This window comes from Colletes gigas, unplaced genomic scaffold (assembly GCF_013123115.1).
Source record: "Colletes gigas isolate AHSC1104 unplaced genomic scaffold, ASM1312311v1 Colletes_gigas_Sc00042, whole genome shotgun sequence".
In the NCBI taxonomy this organism is placed as follows: Eukaryota; Metazoa; Arthropoda; class Insecta; order Hymenoptera; family Colletidae; genus Colletes; species Colletes gigas.
In genome coordinates this window covers 930,066-952,061 of record NW_025106671.1, presented here as the reverse complement: position 1 = coordinate 952,061, position 21,996 = coordinate 930,066, and the positions used below count along the sequence as shown (strand labels likewise).

Genomic DNA, 21,996 nt, shown 5'->3' with positions numbered 1-21,996 from the left:
TCAAATCGACCTGGAAAAATTATTTTGGGTTGCGGGGGGCAATTACAATCATTTTTGGTGAATACACATACCTCCGAAATCCTAACCATTTTCGAGAAAAAAAATCGAGTAGGTTTGAAATTTTTCGACGGAATACAAAAATTTCAAATCGTTTTGGAAAAATTATTTTCGGTTGCAGGGGTCAGTTATAATCATTTTTGGTCATTACAAATACCCCCGAAATCCTACGCACTTTCGAGAAAAAAATTCTTTACCGAAAATTTAATTAGGTAATTTTTTCGACGAAAAAGAAATATTTCATATCGTTCTGGAAAAATTATTTCCGGTTGCGGGGGTCAATTACAATCATTTTTGGTGGATAGACATACCTCCGAAATCCTAACCATTTTTGAGAAAAAAATTCGAGAATGTTTGAAATTTTTCGACGGAATAAAAAAATTTCAAATCGTTTTGGAAAAATTATTTCCGGTTACAAGGGTAAATTACAATCATTTTCAGTTATTACACATATCCCTGAAATCCTGCGCATTTTCGAGAAAAAAATTCAGTACGGGCGGAACTTTGAACGTTAATAACATTTTAATGAAGCCTCCATCAACAAATTGGTATTATTGATTTTCGTCTTATTTTGACCTCTGGAATGCCCCATTAAAATTTTTCCCGGGGTTGGCAGAACACTATAATATGGCGTAAGCTAAATTCAGCTTTAAATCCAACAAAATATTATTTACATTGCTCATGTCATTGTAGAGATATTTCACTCTCTACGATAAAGTTCAAAAAACGTTTGCAAATTAATATAAAATTATTTAGTATAAAAATCGTATTTCATAGCCGTGTGAGGCCTATCAGAGGCAACACCATAAACCTCCCCCATAGAGCCACTCGAAGGCTCTGGAATTTTCTTACAACACCTACTTTCTCTCATAGTTTTCACTGCCTAAATTCTACTGTCCCCCTCCACCGCCAACCGATCGTTCGCGAAGAGTAAACAGTTACAGTTACGCTAGCGCCCAAAAAGGGTAGGTTCCATCTTCGTTCGAATCAAATTACGACACAATTGTCGATCCACCATATTTTGCAACAGACCTTACAGCTCATCCTCATGAACGTAATTTAATTTCTTTTCAGCGTGGCTCTATAAAATTAAGTTGTGATAGAGAAAGTGACGCACCAGCACACTACAGAGCATCGTACGATTTTACAACTCGTTGCCCTAACGACGCTCAACAGGAAATAGTATATTGTATCGTGCTTAACACTTTGATGGTCGAACGCGAAGACTGCGGCCTGCCGCCAGCGATTTTCCTAAGCGTATCAACCATACGAAAGCTCGCTGACTGTTCTTCGACCGGAAACGACCCAGAAAATATATAAAACACAACAAGTCGCGAACAGCTGATTGTCAAAGTGTCGATTAAAAAAAAAAAGGTTGGCGCATTTGTCGATTTTCTCCGCTCGGATCGATCCGAATGGAAAGCGTTGGCCATCGGGGTCACGATGATATTGCAAAATAATAAAATTGGAAATGGTAAACCGGGGTTAGAGTAAGAACCGCGAAATCGTAGGAAATGCAGGAAGTGGAAAATCGATGCAGGTCTCGGTGTCTTGGAGCTGGCGGTGCGAGGCTCTCGTATGAAATATGTAACGCTGTGATAATGTAACACCTAACTACTGTTATTTATATTGTGCACGATATAGATATCGTTACACCCCCCGAGATCACGGGGGCTACCACAATAATAAACATTATCGTGAGGAATCCGCGGTCACGCAGAGTCGCAAAATCTTTCCCGTGCGCTGTCGAAACATTACCCGCTAATCGCGGAAACAAAAAACGAGGAGGATCGCGTACGCGTTTCAGGTGATTTGTATTTTTACTTCGTCCTTCGGCCTCGGTTAGACGCGATGGAATAGTTCTATTAACGTCAAACCGCGTAACTTCGACGTTACGCAATTTAACAAAGCGTTGTTATTTTTATGGACGCGTATATAAGACGGATTTGCAACGATGATCGACGAGGAGAACGCGCGACGAGGGGCCCCGGGAATCGGTTTGTTCGGCACTGAACGGCGATCGTGGGTGGGGGAACGCTCAGCTGGACGAACAGCTGCTGGTCGCTGTTAACGCTGGGACACTTGGAAAACTTCCTTTTTACCAGCGTTTATTGAATTTCCGGTAGTTCGCCAAAGCCCGTAACGTTTCTTGGAAACGAAAATCACTGACGTTGGAAACGAAAGATCCATTTCCCAGAATGGACTCTCTAATCATCGATTATGCTCTCTGCCTACAAAATAGTTTCGTTTAGCTTGCAGCGACATCGTTGCCCGTAGTGGCAAGATGGCATCGTGTGTATGTAGCAGTGCTTCTCATGATACGACGCGATCGACGTAAACTCACTCGAGCTCGATGAAAAATTCGAATTTTTCGATAACGATTCTATCCAAATAAGATTATAAGTAATTCTAAACGACACAGCGATCGTAAAACACAGATTTCTAGGTTCTTTTCATAATTTTTTGACAAATAACTGTACTACCTCCTCACACGCATTTATCGATTTTTATAAAATATGTAGAAATTGTTTAAAAGTAAAATAATCATATTTGATCATTTCACGTACTCTATAACGTTGATTCAGATGAATTTGGTTATGGTAGGTATCAAAATGAAAGAGAAAAATCAATAATTTAAAAAATTCACTTCAAAATTTAACTATCGATTTTTTATACTAGAATTGAATTTTTTCATATGGCAATTTCATTTGTCTCATATCATTTTAAAGATACAGGCCCAAAAATAACCGAAATATTAAGTTTTTAGCACGTTTTAAAATATTTATATTTAAATTTGATGATAGGGGCATATTTCTCACTTTTTCACACGAAACAAACGAGTTAAAGTGCATCGATTACTATGGGGATACAAATGAGAAACGGATAAAACTGTAGATATGTACCAAGCGAGACGAACAAACAAATGCCAATAAATTATCGCTGCTTTTGACGTTATTCAAATTTTTTAGTACCGTTCGCGTTTCTATTGTAATAAATTCGGTTTTAGAGTCGCTAATGTGTTTATACCCCACCCATTAAGAGCCTATTCGTCCACTGTGTGGGGACAGGTTCCATGAAACCGGTTACCGTGTTTCCGCTTCGCCATATAATTAATTTTTTGTCATCATTGTATTTACAATGGTTTTAACGATAAGAACGTTCGATTGAAAAAAGGGGAAAAAGTGAATTGTTTATCGGTATAGTGTGTGTTTATAAACAAAACAATACAAATATTATCTCCAGGTTTCGTAACTTTCTTAATTTCGCCATAAAATTGCTGACTTTCGTCCATTGCATTCTTCCAAATTTCGTCGACCTTAAAATCATACAATTATTTTAGTACACATAACTTTCCATGTTATCTGTAGAAACATCAGAACTATTAAGTACTGGACCTTTAGCTACTTTTTTAACCTCTGAATAATTTTAACAAAGAATGTAATTGTTTCAAAATTTTCGAAAAGTTATTTGTTAGTGCAAACAAAACACCTGTAAGTTCCGTTGCATAACTGATTTTGTCAGTATTATTCTATCGGCTAAGAAAAACTTTGCTACTTTCACTGTTTCTGACAAGCTCGCCTCAGAATAAAATACCAACAAACCTAAAATAAGAAACCGAGGAAAGTTTTTTGCTTATTGAGGACAAAACAAAGTCGTCTAGGTTCTTTTTTAGCTGTTTTCTGTATCGCAACTAATCCTTCTGCCCTAATAAACTGAAAATAAGTAACTTTTGCTACAACTAGAGCTTCTCTGTCAATACCTTGTTAAAATCTATTTCTGCTTCGTTTTAATTAATGTATGGAATAGTTTGCTTGTACTTGTGAATTGTCTGGTATATTATCAGGTAATATTCTTTTAATTTATGTTTAGACACGTCATCATCGACACAGTTTCAGGAGATAAGTCTTTGGATCATATTTATGCAACGTTGTGCACATTCTTTATCAAATTACTATTCTTCAAATAAACGAACGTAACCAATTATTTAAAATCAATATAGTTTTCACTTTGTTATTTACTTTGGCCCAGTTCAGGTTAGTTTGGATATTTTTCTCATTCTGAAAGGTTTCAATCTTTATTTTTCTGTTTATACATATTAATTATAGATTAGAGGAGCGAATTTTCGTCTCGAGATCAGACGATTTACCATGTATCAACGAAAAGCCTCGGGATTTCAGCAGCGGTTATACCCCCCAGGACCTTCGCCGTATTTAGAGTGCCTGCTTCCGGACGCTGGTGACTTTGTCAGAAGCAAGGTTTTTGTGTCACTCATAAGGGATGATATTAAAGCTTTTAGACCCAATGGGCCTGATATGAACGACGATCCCTTCATGCGTCGTGCTATTATATTAGCTTTTCGCGCGTTTTCACTTGAGAGCCCCGTGAAAATGATTCATCTTATCGACATGTTTAAGAAAGATCTTCCCATTTGGTCATCTTCCCCAGGGTTACCGTGGAACCTACAGGGTTATAAAACAAAAGGGGATATTCGTAAAAATCCTGATGCGATTCAACGTGTTCGGTTGTTCTGGCACCAAGTTAAGAATCGTGATCCGGTTTCCAACGACGACTGTTGTGCGTTTGTTAGAGCTCAGATTGTTCAAGTTGGTGAAACTAAAGCTCGCTGCGTTTGGGGTTATCCAGCTACAATGATGTTTGGTGAAGCTGTTTTCGCTCTCCCACTTATTGAAGCGTACATGAAGTGCAACTCTCCTATTGCTTATGGCTTTGAAACTGGAAATGCCGGTATGAGAAAACTGATAGATCAGTGCAAGGGGAGGTACTTCTTAGGCATTCATTTCAAGTCATTTGACAAAACTGTGCCGGAGTGGATCATTCGAGTAGCATTCTACATCTTACTCTTGCAGATAGATTTTCTTTACTTCCAGGATTACGGTGTAGCTAGAGGTGATGCAATGCTTCGCATGTGGGACCACCTCATTGATTATTTTATCAACACCCCAATACGTATGTCTAATGGCGAGAGGTACATTAAGAAAGGAGGCATTGCAAGTGGAAGTTATTTTGCCCATATTGTTGGAAGTATAGTAAACTATATTTTCTTAAATTATGCTCTTCTTAAACTCGGTGTTAAGGTTGATTATATTAAAGTGTTCGGAGACGACTCCCTCTGTGGTTTACAGAAGTCAATAGCTGTTGAGGATATTGCTGAGGTGTTAGAACCTCTTGGTATGTCAATTAATGTTGCAAAATCTGGAGTTTCTTCTAGGCTTTCTGATTTAACTTTCCTTGGCTATAAGATTTCCGAAGGTTTCCCAACAAAGTCTGGGGATAAAGTAGACGCGCTCCCTTGATAATCCAGAAACACTAGACGCATGATGGGATGATGTTGCGTCTCGTGCCATCGGAATACTCTACGCCAATCTTGGCGTTGATGAACACGTTCATAGACTAGAGGAAGCATAAGTATGTTATGGTAGTTTATTTATAGTATATTTTTCTGAAATTCCATTATTTGTAATTTTATATGTTATCAAATAGTTTTGAATTTAGCGCTAAAGAAATTCAGAAAATTATAGTTTCTCTGTCGTACGATAGATGGCGCCGTAAAACGAAGTTGAGTTTGTTACTATCGAAATGTGTTCTATCTGTTATACGTAGTGTGTGATTGTACGGTTTAGTTGGTACATGTATGACGTATTAGGTAATTCGAATTTATAAAATAAACAGATGTGTTTTAACTTTCGTCAAGATGAAAAATAAATTTATCGATGTGTTAGCTCGCATGAAAGTAGAGTAATTACTGTACTGTATTAACCTAACTTATGCACTAATAAATTTCGACAATAAATTACACGTATAAAACTAGTAATGTTAAGCAAACAAATTTACAGAGCATTTATTTAGTACTGTCGTAAACATTCAAGTATGGAATACTGTAAATTGTAAAATGTGCTTAAAATGTAAGTATGTAATCTATGTAAGTACGTAATAAATCGATTAGTAGCATTTAATTTATATTTCATCGAATAAGTAACATTACAAAGTGAGGATGTAACTTTTACTTTCTTATTTAAATACAGTTACGATTTAGGTTCCATGGATTTAATGTACTAACTTCTACGTGTAACGAACAACATGGCAAAGCGTAACTCGGATAAAATTGTTTTGAGCTATAATGACTGTTTAATTAGAGCAAGCGATTTAGCGTTACTTCAAGGACCGCATTGGTTAAACGATGTTATAATAGGATTTTATTTTGAACACCTGGACGTAAAGTTTAACAAAAATGAGAACAAAGAACTGTACTTTATTAGCCCCGAATTAACGCAACTGATGAAGATGACAGATCCGTCCGAATATAGCGTGCTATTAGATCCAGCCGATATGTTAGAAAGCAAATGCATATTTTTCCCTCTGAATAACTGCAATAGCAGAGACACGGCAGGAGGATCGCATTGGAGTTTATTAGTATATTGTAAAAGGGACAAAACATGTTACCATTTCGATTCGTCTAAAGGTTACAACAATAGTATTGCTTCAAAGTTTGCAAAAAATCTAATGAACTTTCTGCTTGATAAAAACGAACCTAGTAAGAAGTTCCTTGAATCGGATTGTCCGCAACAGGACAATGCGTACGATTGTGGAATTTATGTTCTCTGTCTAACAGATATAGTTACAGAAAATGCCATAAAAACTGGAAGAGTAGACGGATGCGATTGTAGTAAAGCTAAAAACTTGGTGCCTACAAAACGCACAGAATTATTGCATTTGATAAACGAACTAAAGCGTAAATCAAGTGTAACAGAATGATGTGTTATAACGAAACTGTTATATTTTTTCTAAAATATACATTGTAAATATAATTAAATGTTGTCGTATACCCTGTTAATAAATATGTGTTCTACTGTACGCTGTAGGTTTCCATTTTAAAAAAAAAAAGTGCACGCAAAGGTGCATTAAATTAGTTTCATATTACGAATCATCTGATACCATTTAGGAGGGTACACACCCTGTATTTAGAAAATACTTTTTGACTTTACGGTGTACAACAATGACGAGAACATTGGTTTTGAGTTACAAGTTATGATTATATAAATCTTATTCTATAGTTTGTATTAAAAATACCAATACTTATATTCGATCAATTCTGCATGGTCACAAATGCATACCTTTCGACACTTCGCGCGGGTAAATACTGGACGATTCTTACTCTACATTTAAACTAATTTTGCAATACGTTATGTATCCAACACTTGTATATTTGCAATTAACGTTTTAGTGACAGGTTATGTAATATTAGTAAAATGTTTCTCAAAATGAACGTTTCGTTTCGATGAATCACGGCAATTTGCAAACAGCCGTGTGCATTAGGCAGATCTCTGCATGGTGCAGATAGAAAGCCTACTTACCGACATATCTAACATTATTTATAAAATAATATTTGTATTTAGTTGCGAGTTTAGATAACTCAACTACTTGAAATATATCGGTACAATGTATCGTAGAGGTTAGTAAAATAATTACGGAGATACGAAGGATATAGATTTCAAATATAGTGATAATCAAATGTAAACAGTGATTCATTCTGATAATCGACTATGTGTTTTAATTTCACGCCTGTTCCAAGGTGGTAGAGATGAAGCATTTACGTGAGTACTGAAAATATTCGATGTTTATGTGATCCTTGTAGAATCCAAACTAACCTGAATATTGCAGTGTTATTTTAAATTGTTAATTGTTAATTTAAATTCACTTTTCATTTACCAAGTTACATTTTATGGAACACCGAGTCACTTGTATATGTATAATATATCGTATATGTTTTGAACGAAGCGCAACAGCGACGATCCAGCGATCGATCGATGAGTATCGATTTTGCTATCGCACTGTACGCGAAAAAGTCATCTTTAGGAAAATGTGTGAGATTTTTCTGTAAACAATAAATTTATCCTTGAGGATCTAATCGTAGAATATACGTAACGTGTTAAATATGCGGCAGTGCCATTGTTAATATGTGTATAGTCGCGAATAATTGTAAGAATCGTTGTCAAATATTCGATCTGACGATCGATCATCTTCGTGCGGAAGTGAAACCTGTATATACCTTGAATTGCAAGCGGTGCACGCGGCCAGTATCTTAACGCGTATTGGACGTTAAGCTTGTCTAAACATTCGTGATTTTTGCGCGTTTTGCTTCTAGCGCAAAACGTGTCAGTCTTTCCAGCGCGACGCGTCAAAACACAGTCAGTCGATCCACTTTACGTTAACGATCTAAATACAGTGTTCGATTAACGTGGACGCACATCGATAAAAAGATATTATTTAACTCGCTAATCGTGAAACAAAAATCGTAATGTTTTCGCGTTTAAAACTGTATTTGCGTTAATCTGTTGGCGTAAGACATTAAGAAATAATTATCAATGCGGAATAATTTTAATCAGTGCCTGAACTGTATCACTCGAACCGTTGAAGCTGATATATGAAATTAGGCGATAAAATAATCTTGAATGTACTCGTTCGATACAGTTAAATGAATTTTTAAGGAGGGTTTTATTGTTATTTATATTTGAAATAGAATTGAAGGAAAATAGCTTCGTTGCAATTTTATCGGAGCGAAACTTAACGTTTTTCAGGTATCGTTCGACCTCCTTGAGAGATCAGATCTGTAAATTCCAGTTTATGAATAAACTGTTCAGCGTTGTGTTGATAGTTCTAGTCAATGAAATCATATAATGTCTGCGAAAAAGAATGCACCAATGGACGATGAGAAAAGAAAGCAGCCGAATGAGAAAACAGAAAGCTCGCGTAATTCTGATTATACCTTTGAGCCACCCGATGGTGGCTGGGGTTGGATCATTGTAATGGCGGCCGGATTCTCCAACGTAAGTTCAAACTATTTATAATTCGTTTATTGAAAATTCAATTTTGTTATTTTTCTTTTGGCTTTTAGGATAAAATATTAATTCAAAGTATTATAATTCGTCTATTGCAAATCAAGTTTTATTATTTTTACATTAAAATGTTCAATTGAAAGTATACAGGGTGTTCGGCTACCCCTGGGAGAAATTTTAATAGGGGATTCTAGAGGCCAAAATAAGACGAAAATCAAGAATACCAATTTGTTGATGGAGGCTTTGTTAAAAAGTTATTAACGTTTAAAGTTCCGCCAGTACTGAATTTTTTTCTCGAAAATGCGCAGGATTTCGGAGGTATATCTGTTCACCAAAAATGATTGTAATTGACCCCCGCGACCGAAAATAATTTTTCCGAAACGATTTGAAATTTTTTTTTCCATCGAAAAATTTCACACCTTCTCGAATTTTTTTCTCGAAAATGCGTAGGATTTCGGGGGTATGTGTAATAACCAAAAATTATTGTATTTGGCCCCCGCAATCAAAAATAATTTTTCCAAAACGATTTGAAATTTTTTTTTTCCATCGAAAAATTTCACACCTTCTCGAATTTTTTTCTCGAAAATGCGTAGGATTTCGGGGGTATGTGTAATAACCAAAAATTATTGTATTTGGCCCCCGCAATCAAAAATAATTTTTCCAAAACGATTTGAAATTTTTTTTTTCCATCGAAAAATTTCACACCTTCTCGAATTTTTTTCTCGAAAATGCGTAGGATTTCGGGGGTATGTGTAATAACCAAAAATTATTGTATTTGGCCCCCGCAATCAAAAATAATTTTTCCAAAACGATTTGAAATTTTTTTTTTCCATCGAAAAATTTCACACCTTCTCGAATTTTTTTCTCGAAAATGCGTAGGATTTCGGGGGTATGTGTAATAACCAAAAATTATTGTATTTGGCCCCCGCAATCAAAAATAATTTTTTTAGAACGATTTGAAACTTTTGAATTTAATTGTTAATAACGTTTTAACGAAGCCTCTATCAACAAATTGGTATTCTTGATTTTCATCTTATTTTTGCCTCTAGAATCCCCCATTACAATTTTTTCCAGGGGTAGCCGAACACCCTGTATATTATAGTTCGTCAATTGAAAATTACGATTTATTACTTTTATTTTTCCTTTCAAAATAAAATATTAAATTGAAAATATGTATTATAATTCGTCTATTGCAAATGCAGTTTTATTATTTTTATTCTTACTTTTACAATAAAATGTTAAATTGAAAATATTATAATTCGTCAATTGAAAATTAAATTGTGTTATTTTTCTTTCTTCTTTTACGATAAAAAATCAAATTGAAAATTGAATTTTATTAATTTTAGTCTTGCCTTTGCAATAAAATATTATTTGAAAATATTATAATTAGTCAATTCAAAATTAAGTTTTATTATTTTCAATTTTCCTTTTACGATAAAATATTAAATTTAAACTATTATAATTCGCCTATAAAAAATTAAATTTTATTATTTTTATTCTTCCTTTTACAATAAAATGTTAAATTGAAAATATTATAATTAGTCAATTAAAAATTGAATTTTACTATTTTTATTCTTCCTTTTACAATAAAATATTAAATTGAAAATATTATAATTCTTCAATTGCAAATTAAATTTTGTTATTTTTCTTTTTTCCTTTACGATAAAAAATTAAATTGAAAATTGAATTTTATTATTTTTTATTATTCGAAAATATTATAATTAGTCAATTCAAAATTAAATTTTATTATTTTTATTTTTCCTTCCACAATGAAATAATAAATTAAAACAATCATAAATAACCATAAATATTTAAATTTATTGTTTCAGTTTTGTGTATTACCAATATTGCAATGCTTCGGTCTAATATTTCGCGATAGATTCGCAGAGCTGGATATCAATTCGTCAGAAACAACAACCATACTTAACATAAACTGTGCTGTGACTGCTTGCATGGGTGAAACGTTTATCGTTTATTAATTACTTATTAAATCCACTTTATATCTTGCTCGTATTAAATATGTGCTTACGAACATTCCGTTATTTCGAGATGCAACTGACCGATAGTGACTAATAAAAATAACGTGACGTATCGCCATCGAAATAAACATGTCCTTATCTCGATTGTACTAAATACTCGAATTTCCCGATTATCTCTTTTATACTTATCAGTCGTTCTACCGGAGTATCGATACTCGTGTGAGGTCATGAGCAAATCTCGTATGCTTCTGTTGTACTTTAGCGTCTCGTTAATTGGATGCAATGATTCTTATTATTTCGCGGCGACGATCGTAAATCATCGATGGAATGTGAAGTAAACACAATTCACCTAATAACATTTCATAGACAAACGATATCATTTTCCAAACTCTTACATTATTAAAATAAAAATTCAATTTACTAGTTTAAAATTATTAGTATTAGGTCTATGCAAAAGTTTTAGTTTTTTCTTTTTATTTACATGTACAATTATTGCCCCCCATTTCACATCTATTTTATGAATTTGAACGGATTAAAACGTTTGCATACACCTAGGAGAGGCTAATAAATAAATAGAAATAAGAATATTAAAAACTAAAATTAACGACATTTTAATGTGTCTTAGGGTTAGCTAATGGCCCACTGTTCAGGAAGTTCAGCTGCAGGCAGGTGTCGTTCGCAGGCGCCCTTATTTGCTTTGTGTCGATCACGACGTTATCGACCATGAAAACTTTCGTCGGTGTTTTGATGGTTTTCTCGATTTCGTATGGTAAGTTAGAGCGCGACTAAAATGCGATAATGAAGTAAGAAATTCCACTTTAACACGTTGTCTGCCAGACCAAACTCCTCAAATTAAAAGGGAAATTAAATTTTAAACAACTGGAAACTAACACACCCATCATTTGTTATTGAATTTATTTTCACAGACTCGTTAAAAATTCAAGGGCACTACCCATCTTTATTTTAAGCTTGACAGTACCCACATGTGGCAGTCAATGTGTTGAGACAGAGATATTTGGAAATAGATGCTCATCAAATATTTAATTTTAGCTATTGGGACCGGTATCACTATGTCATCGAACGCTTTGGCTCTAAACACGTACTTTAAACAAAAAAGAAGAATTGCAACGGGGCTCAGTTGGACTTGCACGGGCATGGGGCCTATTATAATACCACAGGTAATTTTACGTTGCATAAAAAAATATTTATAAACAATATTGGGCCTTAATGACCAAGTCTAAAACTTTAATAAACGCCTTAATTTTTAGGTAGTTACATTGCTGATGCCTAAATATGGCATAGAGGGTACCATTCTTATCTTCGGCGGTGTCGCGTTTAATGCAGTCGCGTGTGCCCTTCTGCTGCAGCCTGTTTCACAGCACGCGAAACGGAAACGAAGCGCAGAAATATTAAACGCCAACAAAGACGAAGAATTGTCGACGTGCAATAAGGTACGATTCAATAATAAGTAATATTGTAATGTAAATAGTGATGCAAAGAGAGTAACACGAGGATCCAAGGCTTTAACAACATGGCGTCGTACAGTTCCTTCTGGAATTACCGCGAATCTTTTCACGGGCGCTACGATGCTCGCGACGCAGTTACAGAGTCTCTAATTGTTCACGGTGAAGTTACACGGTGTTGTTTTCTTTACGTGCGTGCAGACCCTGCATTACGTTACCAAGCAATTAAATGAAAAACTTCATCGCGTTGACCGTGATGTAATTGCGTTTTTCTAGATAACGCCAGAGGCGAATAATGAAAATGAGAAGAGCAAATCGTTGGAGAACGTTGCTAACAATACAAAAAATAGCACTTTGAACCTTGCGAAAGGAAAATTCGGAAGCCAGTATTTGTACTACGACGACGAAGAAGATGGCGCGTCTGGGATAGACGTAATTGGTCCTGGTTCCGCTATGATAGCACGAGCTAACGATGGTTGGTAAGTGAACAGTTGTTAATTTAACACATTACCGACCGACAGCCTATTAATCGACTTTTTTACCGGCCAACACTTACCGACCGATAGCGCATTAATCAACTTTTTTACCGACCAACGCTTACCGACCGATAGCCGATTTATCAACCGCTACCGGTCGGTAAAGTGTTAAAATCACAGACGAGGTATACGAGTAGATCACACATTATATTTTAAAGAATTTTTTTCTCGAAAGTGGTTAGGATTTGGAGGATATGTCTAATGACCAGAAATGATTGTACTTGACCCCTGAAACCAAAAATAATTTTTCCAGAATGATTGGAAAAATTTTTTTTCCGCCGAAAAGGGGACTACTCCATCTCAATTTTGCTTAAGAAGTCGTTTTTCATTTTTAATAAATTTGTTTGACGCGCTACAGAAAATTTGTCTAATACTTTTTTGTAGGTACCCATGAGCTCTACTTTAGAAAAAAGTTTCATCGAAATATATTCGCTATTGTAAGAGTTATGGCTGTTTGAAAATTGGGACCTACAGATTAAATTTTCAATAATGAATTTTTTCCTCGAAAGTGCGTAGGAATTCGGGGGTATGTCTAGTGACCAAAAATTATTAGAATTTACCCCTGAAACCAACAATAATTTTTTCATAGCGATTTGAAATTTTTAATTTTGCCGAAAAATTTAGGCACCTACTTGGAATTTTTTTCCCGAAAATGCGTAGGAATTGGGGACTATGTTTGTTCATAAAAAATGATTATAATTGACCCCTGAAACCAACAATAATTTTTTTATAGCGATTTGAAATTTTTTAATTTCGTCGAAAAATTTAGGCACCTCTCTGAATTTTTTTCTCGAAAATGCGAAGGATTTCGGAGTTATATGTATTCACCAAAAATTATCATAATTGACCTCTGAAACCGAAAATAATTTTTTCCGAGCAATTTGAAATTTTTTAATTTCGACAAAAAATTTTACCACCTGTTGGTAATGTTGCGAATGACATGAAAATGGTAATGGGACTCTAGAGAAAATTGGGCCAGGAAAATGGGCCGAAAAAATACATTGGACGTAAGGTCTGCTCGTGTAGCTCGCTTGTGTTATGTGTACATAATAATAATTGAAATGTAAATATATAAAAATTGGTCGACTAACGCTCATTATAAATTAAAATCTTGATCGATGAAAATTAAGTTCATAAATGATGATACAAAGAAAAAACAGGTTAGAAAAATTTAGAATGAAACGATTTGAAATAGGTTTTCCAGAAAAAATACATCGACTCTATCAATAACGTCCAGAGCATCGAGAAAGGACAGCATTTCAAGGAATTCTAGTCGAAAACCATCGCTGTCTCTAAGCAGACAATCTAGTATCAATACTGCATCGTCGGTAAGAAATCTTAATAGGTAAATATTTGTTGCATAAAGAAAATTTAACAAATACGTATGTCGATTTATTATTAAAAAATAAAAATGCACCAGAAATAAAAACGTCGACTGCCTTTGTAGCTTTTTAATAAGCTTTAAATTTATTTATCACTGAAGGCAAAACAGTGAAACAGAAAGTTACCGACGGAGAATTTCTGGACTCCCCGCGCTTCCACTGATTATTGTTAACGAATCCTGCGAGCATACAGAGGATGCTGAATACTGTAAAGATCCTCTCTGCATTCAAAAACTGCAACAAAAGTTGGCGACGTCCGAGGAAGTCGAAACTGATAAACTCTTAAAAGTGGTGAGATTAAATTAAATAACAGTTACTAGTTATGGTCCAGGGAAAAGTCATCAAAACTCGAGAAATATTAAAATACAAAGAAAATAATTTTTTTTGTAACACGAATTTCAGGAATGCACCGAAGAGACAAAGAAAACAACTTGGTTGGAATCTTTGATAATTTTTTTCGACTTGGATCTCCTCCGCGATCCCGTTTACACAAATCTGATGCTGGGCATCGTATTCGCCAATTTCGCCGAGATGAATTTCGCTTTATTAACGCCATTTATTCTGGGCGAATACGGATTCTCCAAGACGCAAGTCGCAACTGTAATGTCGATACTTGCCGGCACCGATGTGGGCACCAGACTGACGATTCCCTTCATTGCCGACTGTATCGGTTGGCAAAACAGAACATTCTTTCTCGTAGGTGTCACTGGAATGGCATGTGGTCGCATCGGTAAGATATCAATGAATTTTAAGCGAGAATTAAAAGCTATATACAAGGTGTTCAGTCACCCGTGGGAAAAATTTTAATGGGAGATTCTGGAGGCCAAAATAAGTCGAAAATCAAGAATAGTAATTTTTTAATTGAGGCTTCGTTTAAAAGTTATTAACGTTTGAAGTTGCGAGTCTTACGAGCGAGACATGCGCGCGCAGCTGTTCACAGATCAACTTCAAACGTTAATAACTTCTCAACGAAGCCTCAATCAAAAAATTCTTATTCTTCATTTTCGTCTTATTTTGGCCTCCAGAATCCCCCACAGTAGTGCCCACTTAAGTGACCGTAACCGCGACTGGTCCCAAGCGTGGTCACTTAAGTGGGCACTACTGTGGGGGATTCTAGGGGACAAAATAAGACGAAAATCAAGAATAGTAATTTTTTAATTGAGGCTTCGTTAAAAAGTTATTAACGTTTAAAGTTAAAGTGTGCAGCGCGCGCGGTTCCCGTCTCACAGACGCAACATTAAACGTTAATAACTTTTTAACGAAGCCTCAATTAAAAAATTACTATTCTTGATTTTCGACTTATTTTGGCGCCTAGAATCCCCCATTAAAATTTTTTTTTAATTTTAGAGTAAATACCTTTGCAAATAACTTCTCTAAAAACTCTGTCTGAGCCATTAATTTTCAATTTATTTATTCCAGTGTTGGCACACACGCGTGACTTTGGAATTATTATAGCAGTTGCAGTCCTAATTGGCTTTGGGAAAGCTTTGCGTACGATATTCATGGCACTTGTGATTCCAGGTCACGTCCCTTTATCTAGACTTCCAGGTGCAACTGGTATCCAGTTGTTAACCAGCGGTATAATCTCGTTTTCGCTAGGCCCTCTTGTCGGTTGGATCAGAGATATCACGTCCAATTATGCAATCTTGCTTCACAGTCTGAATGTCTTCACATTTTTGACTGTAATTTCCTGGTCACTCGAGATGTACTTCACGAAACGAAAATCAAAAAAGAACGAGACACAAAACAGACCATTAGCTGCTTGAGCGTGTGGAGTTTACAATTTTGTATCAAAATGAACAAATAAAAAAAAATGAACGTTTTATACTTGTGCTGGACGAATTTTGTTTACAAGTATGATTTATTGGTAAATAAATATATTATATTTTATCACATTTCCTGTCCTAGCGCAATCGTTGCGTTCAGGGAATAGCGAATAACAATGTCGTAATGATTATTGTAATGATAGGGCACAACTGAAGACTAATGGTCAGATTAGATTAATTGATACTTTATAAAGGCTTTTATCAGTATCAATCGTGATGACTACTCACTTTATGCGGACACTTCGACACCTGTCATTGTGAGAACACAAGACTGATGTTACTCTTATAATACTCTCATTACGTATTGTGTCTAAAATTTGTTTTAATTCATTGAGAAACTTATGAAACCACTGCAAACAGTATTTACGCGGTTCAGAGTGCTACGCAAACAGATGCAAATAACGATAACGATACTGTGTTGATTTATGAAACGAGTTTTGTGTAGAAAATGGTGATAATGTGGTAAACAAGTATTAAGAGAAGTTGTGTAAATTTGTACAGCGATATTCTTTGTCTACCCAAGCATCACAGAGAATCAAATCATTTCAAAGAGTTTTTGTTCAAGAGTTCATTTTTAATCCGATGAAGATATTTGTGTAACACTTTCCAACTAATATGGTATGATACAAACAGTAAAATTGATGTTAGTATAAAAAAGAAGAAAACATGTCAGAAGGAGCTGCTAAAGTACCTCCAAATGGAAAATGGGGTTGGATGATTGTTTTAGCATACGCTTTAAACGGGGTAATAAATTAAATTTACAATTTAAACAATTTTTATGTATTTTTCACCGACAGAAATAAGTTTTATTGTACTTTTATTTTAAAAATTGAATTGTTATTCTCAGATCTCGACTGTGCCTATATTCCAAGGATTGGGATTAGTGTTTAAGGACACTTTCCCTCGTTTTGGGTTCAATGCCACGGAAGCAGCCATTATTATTAATACAAATTTGGCATTTGGTATGGTACTTGGACTGATTAATGGACCGTTATTGCGAATTTTTGGATATAGAAAAATGGCTATATTTGGTAGTTTATTGTATTGCATTGGAGTGACAATGACAGCGTTCATCAGATCGTTTACCCTCTTTATAGTATTCTATGGTATCATTGCTTGTAAGTACAACTCGTATCCGTGACAAAATTGAACGATATTCATTCTTCAATTGAATTTCTAGTCGTTTCTGATTTCTGGAATAATTGAAATGTAATTTATTTAACATTTACAAGGGGATCCACAGTCGTGGAAATTGCTTTTGAAAAGATACCAAGTGCAAATTATAGTATTTAGTATCAAAAAACTATAATAGGTTTCTTCACAATATCTTTTTTTCGAGATATTTTTATTTAAAGTTTGGTATATAAAATAAACTAATTATTTATCTTAATTTACGAAGTACTTTTTGGATAAGTTGGTAAAGAGATTAGCTTCGAATCTTTTGGTAGTGTGTTCGAATCCCCAACGAATAACTTTTTTTTCTTTCATTATTTTTAAATGCAAAAATATATTTTATTTGTTACGTATAAGTGACATAAATATTATAGGAATCAATCCTTAATTTTTTAGGGATGTGAAGAAACCGATTAGGGTCTTTTTATACTAAATATACAGAGTGCTCAGTCAACCCTGGGAAAAATTTTAATGGGAGATTCTAGAGGCCAAAATAGGACGAAAGTTAAGAATACGAATTTGTTGATGAATGCTTTGTTAAAAAGTTATTAACATTTAAAATTTCGCCTGTATTGAATTTTTTTCTCGAAAATGCGTAGGATTTCGAGGGTATGTCTATTCACCAAAAATAGTTGTAATTGACCCCTGCAACCAAAAATATTTTTTTTAGAACCATTTGAAATTTTTTAATTTCACCAAAAAATTTGACCTCCTTTCTGAATTTTTTTCTCGAAAGTGGGTAGGATTTTGGAGGTATGTGTATTCATCAAAAATAATTCTAATTGACCCCCATAACCAAAAATAATTTTTTCAGAATTATTTGAAATTTTTTAATAACTTTTTAACGAAGCCTCAGTCAAGAAATTGATATTCTTGATTTTCGTTTTATTTTGGCCTCTAGCATCTCCCATTAAAATTGTTCCCAGGGGTGATCGAACACCCCGTACACTATAATTTGCACCTGCTACCTTTTCAAAAGCAATTTCCACGACCGTAAAATCCCCCCGTTTGATCCTTTTCACATTGTCCGGTTTTCACATTCTGGTTGAAGATGAACACATGTCTTATAATAATTTTAGACTTTCCTTTATACCGTAATGGCGTACAATATAATTTTTCTTTATAGCACTAGGCATGAGCATTACGTTTTCTGCCTTCTCGTACGCGCTGAATTCTTATTTCACGACAAAAAGGGGACGAGCAATGTCATTAGCGTTAACAATGATTGGCCTCGGTCCTATAATTGTACCACAAGTTACGACAGTCTCACTCTCGTATTATGGATTTCAGGTATTTGTTCAGGGTGTTCTGACAACCCTGGGAAAAATTTTAATGGGAGCTTCTACAGGCCAAAATAAGACGAAAATGAAGAATAGTAATTTTTTAATTGAGGCTTCGTTTAAAAGTTATTAACGTTTAAAGTTGCGTCTGTGAGACGGGAACCGCGCGCGCTGCGCACTTTAACTTTAAGCGTTAATAACTTTTTAACGAAGCCTCAATTAAAAAATTACTATTCTTGATTTTCGTCTTATTTTGTCCCCTAGAATCCCCCACAGTAGTGCCCACTTAAGTGACCACGCTTGGGACCAGTCGCGGTTACGGTCACTTAAGTGGGCACTACTGTGGGGGATTCTGGAGGCCAAAATAAGACGAAAATGAAGAATAACAATTTTTTGATTGAGGCTTCGTTGAGAAGTTATTAACGTTTGAAGTTGATCTGTGAACAGCTGCGCGCGCATGTCTCACTCGTAAGACTCGCAACTTCAAACGTTAATAACTTTTAAACGAAGCCTCAATTAAAAAATTACTATTCTTCATTTTCGTCTTATTTTGGCCTCTAGAATCCCCCATTAAAATTTTTCCTTGTATATGTACCATAAGTTTATTTTCATTATACAAATTTTTAATCATACATTTAAATATTATTATTAGGGCACTGTTCTATTGTTCGGAGCGTATAGTTTGCATTCGTTGGTAGGAAGTTTATTACTTCAGCCATTGAAATGGCACACAAAAAGTGCAAAAGTTCAATCGAATAGCGAGGACGAAGAATTAATTATAAATGGAACAAAAAGCAAATCCGCAGGTAAAAATTCTCACAAATGCAATAAAATAATAAAAATTATCACAATTTATACAATTTCATTTTATTATTTACGAACATTTGTTACAGATATTAAATCTGGTTCTGATGAAAAAAACACTAATTTTCAAGAGGATGAATACTCCTTAAACTCAGTATTGGATTTAAGCAACTTGCAGAAAAGAAGAAAAAGAACTACTTCAAAGCTCGATTACGATTCTGATATTGGAAGTATATACGGATTTGATATACTTTTCTCGCGACAACTCTCGGAGACAATGAACGGTAATCAATAAATTGTTTCAATTCAGTTCATATCCTAAAAGTAGAATAACTTTTTTTTAAACTCTTTTTTCATTTTTGTATGCAGTTTTGTTGCATTAAAAAATTGTTAAATAAATTGTTCGTAATAATAAATAACGATTTAGTTTCTTCGGGAGAGAAGGACGTCGATGTATACAGAAACAGGAAGCAACATGATCGGTGTACGTATAAAAAAATGATTCAAAAACAAAAATAATAAGAAGACGAAAGATAGCCATTTTGTTTTTTTTTTTTTAGATAAAAGTGTCGATACGATCAATCTTGGTAGCAGCGTGAAGATTTTTGACGAGAGATCTGGGTTTGAAAGGAAGCACAGTAACTTGAGTATTCCCAATGCAAATGATTTTCAAATGGAAAACAATTTATTGTTAAAAAATAACTCAGAAAAAGAAATGGTAAATACAGGATCTGATAGCAGCGAAGAGTATGTATAACTTCCTAAATTACTTCTTTGATTCAGAATTACCCATCAAATGTACTGATAAAGTTATCTGGCTTCTTCCTGGAACAATTTGTACAACAAAGACATAAACCAATTGACGTGTAGTAAATGTTACATCAAATGATTATTCGTTAAGCAGTCTAAGCTTTTAGTAAACCACGTGTTAAATACTGACTCTAAGAGGATGAGTCACTGTGCAAAAGCCTTGTTCAATTCTTACATAAACCAGCATTTAATCCAGACCTAATTTACTTGGCCATGAACAGACAATTTGAACTGATCTAGACTATTCTAGTCTAAAATTACTGCTAATTATGGTGATAAAACCTCCATTTTTAATTCCAGAATTGTGGAGGGAGCAAGGGTCAACAAAAAGAAATAAAGTTGCATGATACATATTTTATAATAAATTAATTTTCATTGCAGGTCAGAGAAGAAGTCAGTTATGAAACAAATACTCCAGAAAATAAATCATGTGTTTGATCTGGATCTGTTAAAAGATCCAATATATGTAAACATTATGGTGGGAATGTCGGCCGCCATCTTTGCTGAGGCGAATTTTTCCACGTTGACGCCATTCATTTTAATGGATATGAAATTATCCACCAAGGAAATTGGAATCGTTATGAGTATCATTGGCAGTTTGGATCTAGTTTTCAGAATGATGGCTCCATTCCTTGGTGAATGGTTTCACCAACCTCCAAGAATAATGTACCTAATAAGTTTGTGCCTTTTAATTATAAGCAGGTCATGTACGTGTTTTATTATACAATATCGAGCAGAGAGAAGTGTAAAACGTAATTTAAAATTCATGTTTTTTTGCATTATCGTTTTTCAGCGATAATATTTGTCAATGCATTTACTCCAATGGTGATTGTCGCTGTTGGATTAGGGATTGCCAAGGGAATTCGTACGGTTTACATGAGTCTAGTGATACCTCATTATGTACCGATTGAGAAGTTACCTAACGCGTCGGGAATTCAAATGATCGTGAATGGATTATTCCTCCTAACTGCTGGACCAATTCTTGGTTCGTAACAAAAATGTAATGGGAGATTCTGGGGACCAAAATAAGACAAAAATGAAGAATAGTAATTTTTTATTTGAAGCTTCATTTAAAAGTTATTAACGTTTAAAGTTGAAGTGTGCAGCGCGCGCGGTTCCCGTCTCACAGGCGCAACTTTAGACGTTAATAACTTTTAAACGAAGCCTCAATTAAAAAATTACTATTCTTGATTTTCGTCTTATTTTGGCCTCCAGAATCTCCCATTAAAGTTTCAAATTTATCTGATTATTATTTATATTAAGTATGTTGATATTAATTAAATATAATTTCTCCTTATTTATGACTGCTTTAGGTGTGATTCGCGACCGCACTGGATCCTATGCGGCTTGTATAGTCATGATGAATTTTATCACTGCATTCACAGTGGTAATATGGACGGTGGAAATGCTCATTGTTCGGAGAAGAAGATTACGAATGGGAAAGCAACAAGAAGCCAATTCTTAACCTTAGTTTCTGTTGCAGGGCGTATCCTAATTGCACTATTAGTCCAAGAATCATTCCATTCTACCGATGTGTACATAAATATCATATTAAATGTTTTCAATTAATATTTTCAAGATAGTTTAATTAGAAACATCTGCACCATTTCCTACATGGAATGGTGACCGTATCATCTCAACTTTAATTAAGGTCGTGTGCTTATTCAATGTCGTTCGCCACAGGAATAGACTTAATGACGTGAAGTGTTTCGTTAAAAGCGGCTCGAGCCATTTTACCACCGCGATCTTGCCTGGTAACAATAGATCGTTTTTTCCCAGAATCTTCCGGTAAAAGTTCTCGCACGCCGCTAAGACAACAACGACTGAGACT

The 21,996-nt window shown here is 34.7% G+C and overlaps 4 protein-coding genes across 9 annotated transcripts; all 4 read left to right on the top strand.

The window, feature by feature from the left end:
* The first annotated feature begins 2,862 nt into the window (after positions 1–2,862).
* LOC122402968 lies at positions 2,863–5,981 on the top strand. Of its 2 annotated transcripts, none has more exons than XM_043406211.1 (3): positions 2,863–3,254; positions 3,928–4,091; positions 4,164–5,981. In XM_043406211.1, exon 3 carries the CDS (start codon positions 4,206–4,208, stop codon positions 5,370–5,372), a length of 1,167 nt encoding a protein of 388 aa, XP_043262146.1. In that variant the 5' UTR covers positions 2,863–3,254; positions 3,928–4,091; positions 4,164–4,205; the 3' UTR covers positions 5,373–5,981. The 2 variants fall into 2 exon arrangements, with proteins under 2 accessions (XP_043262146.1, XP_043262145.1); XM_043406210.1 differs by having other exon boundaries at positions 2,863–3,300.
* Positions 5,357–6,985, top strand: LOC122402971 (sentrin-specific protease 8-like). Of its 3 annotated transcripts, none has more exons than XM_043406215.1 (2): positions 5,357–5,484; positions 6,113–6,985. In XM_043406215.1, exon 2 carries the CDS (start codon positions 6,157–6,159, stop codon positions 6,829–6,831), a length of 675 nt encoding a protein of 224 aa, XP_043262150.1. In that variant the 5' UTR covers positions 5,357–5,484; positions 6,113–6,156; the 3' UTR covers positions 6,832–6,985. The 3 variants fall into 3 exon arrangements, with proteins under 3 accessions (XP_043262150.1, XP_043262149.1, XP_043262148.1); XM_043406214.1 differs by having other exon boundaries at positions 5,469–5,981; XM_043406213.1 differs by having other exon boundaries at positions 5,469–5,981; positions 6,102–6,985.
* Positions 6,986–7,589: 604 nt separating this feature from the next.
* On the top strand, positions 7,590–16,095 carry LOC122402966. Of its 3 annotated transcripts, none has more exons than XM_043406206.1 (11): positions 7,590–7,670; positions 8,655–8,903; positions 10,742–10,868; positions 11,517–11,660; positions 11,942–12,069; positions 12,160–12,342; positions 12,631–12,833; positions 14,086–14,235; positions 14,374–14,563; positions 14,675–15,002; positions 15,692–16,095. In XM_043406206.1, the coding sequence occupies exons 2-11, from the start codon at positions 8,754–8,756 to the stop codon at positions 16,036–16,038; spliced, it is 1,950 nt and encodes a 649-aa protein (XP_043262141.1). In that variant the 5' UTR covers positions 7,590–7,670; positions 8,655–8,753; the 3' UTR covers positions 16,039–16,095. The 3 variants fall into 3 exon arrangements, with proteins under 3 accessions (XP_043262141.1, XP_043262143.1, XP_043262142.1); XM_043406208.1 differs by lacking the exon at positions 7,590–7,670 and adding an exon at positions 7,893–7,938; XM_043406207.1 differs by lacking the exon at positions 7,590–7,670 and adding an exon at positions 8,127–8,416.
* Positions 16,096–16,102: 7 nt separating this feature from the next.
* Positions 16,103–21,691, top strand: LOC122402967. Its single transcript, XM_043406209.1, has 10 exons — positions 16,103–16,842; positions 16,946–17,216; positions 18,398–18,561; positions 19,204–19,357; positions 19,445–19,639; positions 19,783–19,839; positions 19,916–20,102; positions 20,547–20,872; positions 20,959–21,150; positions 21,479–21,691. Exons 1-10 carry the CDS (start codon positions 16,765–16,767, stop codon positions 21,628–21,630), a joined length of 1,776 nt encoding a protein of 591 aa, XP_043262144.1. The 5' UTR covers positions 16,103–16,764; the 3' UTR covers positions 21,631–21,691.
* The last annotated feature ends 305 nt before the right edge of the window (positions 21,692–21,996 follow it).

Bases quoted from the DNA above. Each gene is read 5' to 3' on its own strand.
- LOC122402971 (XM_043406215.1), top strand. From the start codon at position 6,157: ATGGCAAAGCGTAACTCGGATAAAATTGTTTTGAGCTATAATGACTGT.
- LOC122402968 (XM_043406211.1), top strand. From the start codon at position 4,206: ATGTATCAACGAAAAGCCTCGGGATTTCAGCAGCGGTTATACCCCCCA.
- LOC122402967 (XM_043406209.1), top strand. From the start codon at position 16,765: ATGTCAGAAGGAGCTGCTAAAGTACCTCCAAATGGAAAATGGGGTTGG. The intron at 18,562-19,203 runs GTATTTGTTCAG...TATTATTATTAG, and splicing joins TCTCGTATTATGGATTTCAG to GGCACTGTTCTATTGTTCGG. The intron at 20,103-20,546 runs GTATGTATAACT...TTTTCATTGCAG, and splicing joins GGATCTGATAGCAGCGAAGA to GTCAGAGAAGAAGTCAGTTA.
- LOC122402966 (XM_043406206.1), top strand. From the start codon at position 8,754: ATGTCTGCGAAAAAGAATGCACCAATGGACGATGAGAAAAGAAAGCAG. The intron at 12,070-12,159 runs GTAATTTTACGT...CTTAATTTTTAG, and splicing joins GGCCTATTATAATACCACAG to GTAGTTACATTGCTGATGCC. The intron at 14,564-14,674 runs GTGAGATTAAAT...CACGAATTTCAG, and splicing joins CTGATAAACTCTTAAAAGTG to GAATGCACCGAAGAGACAAA.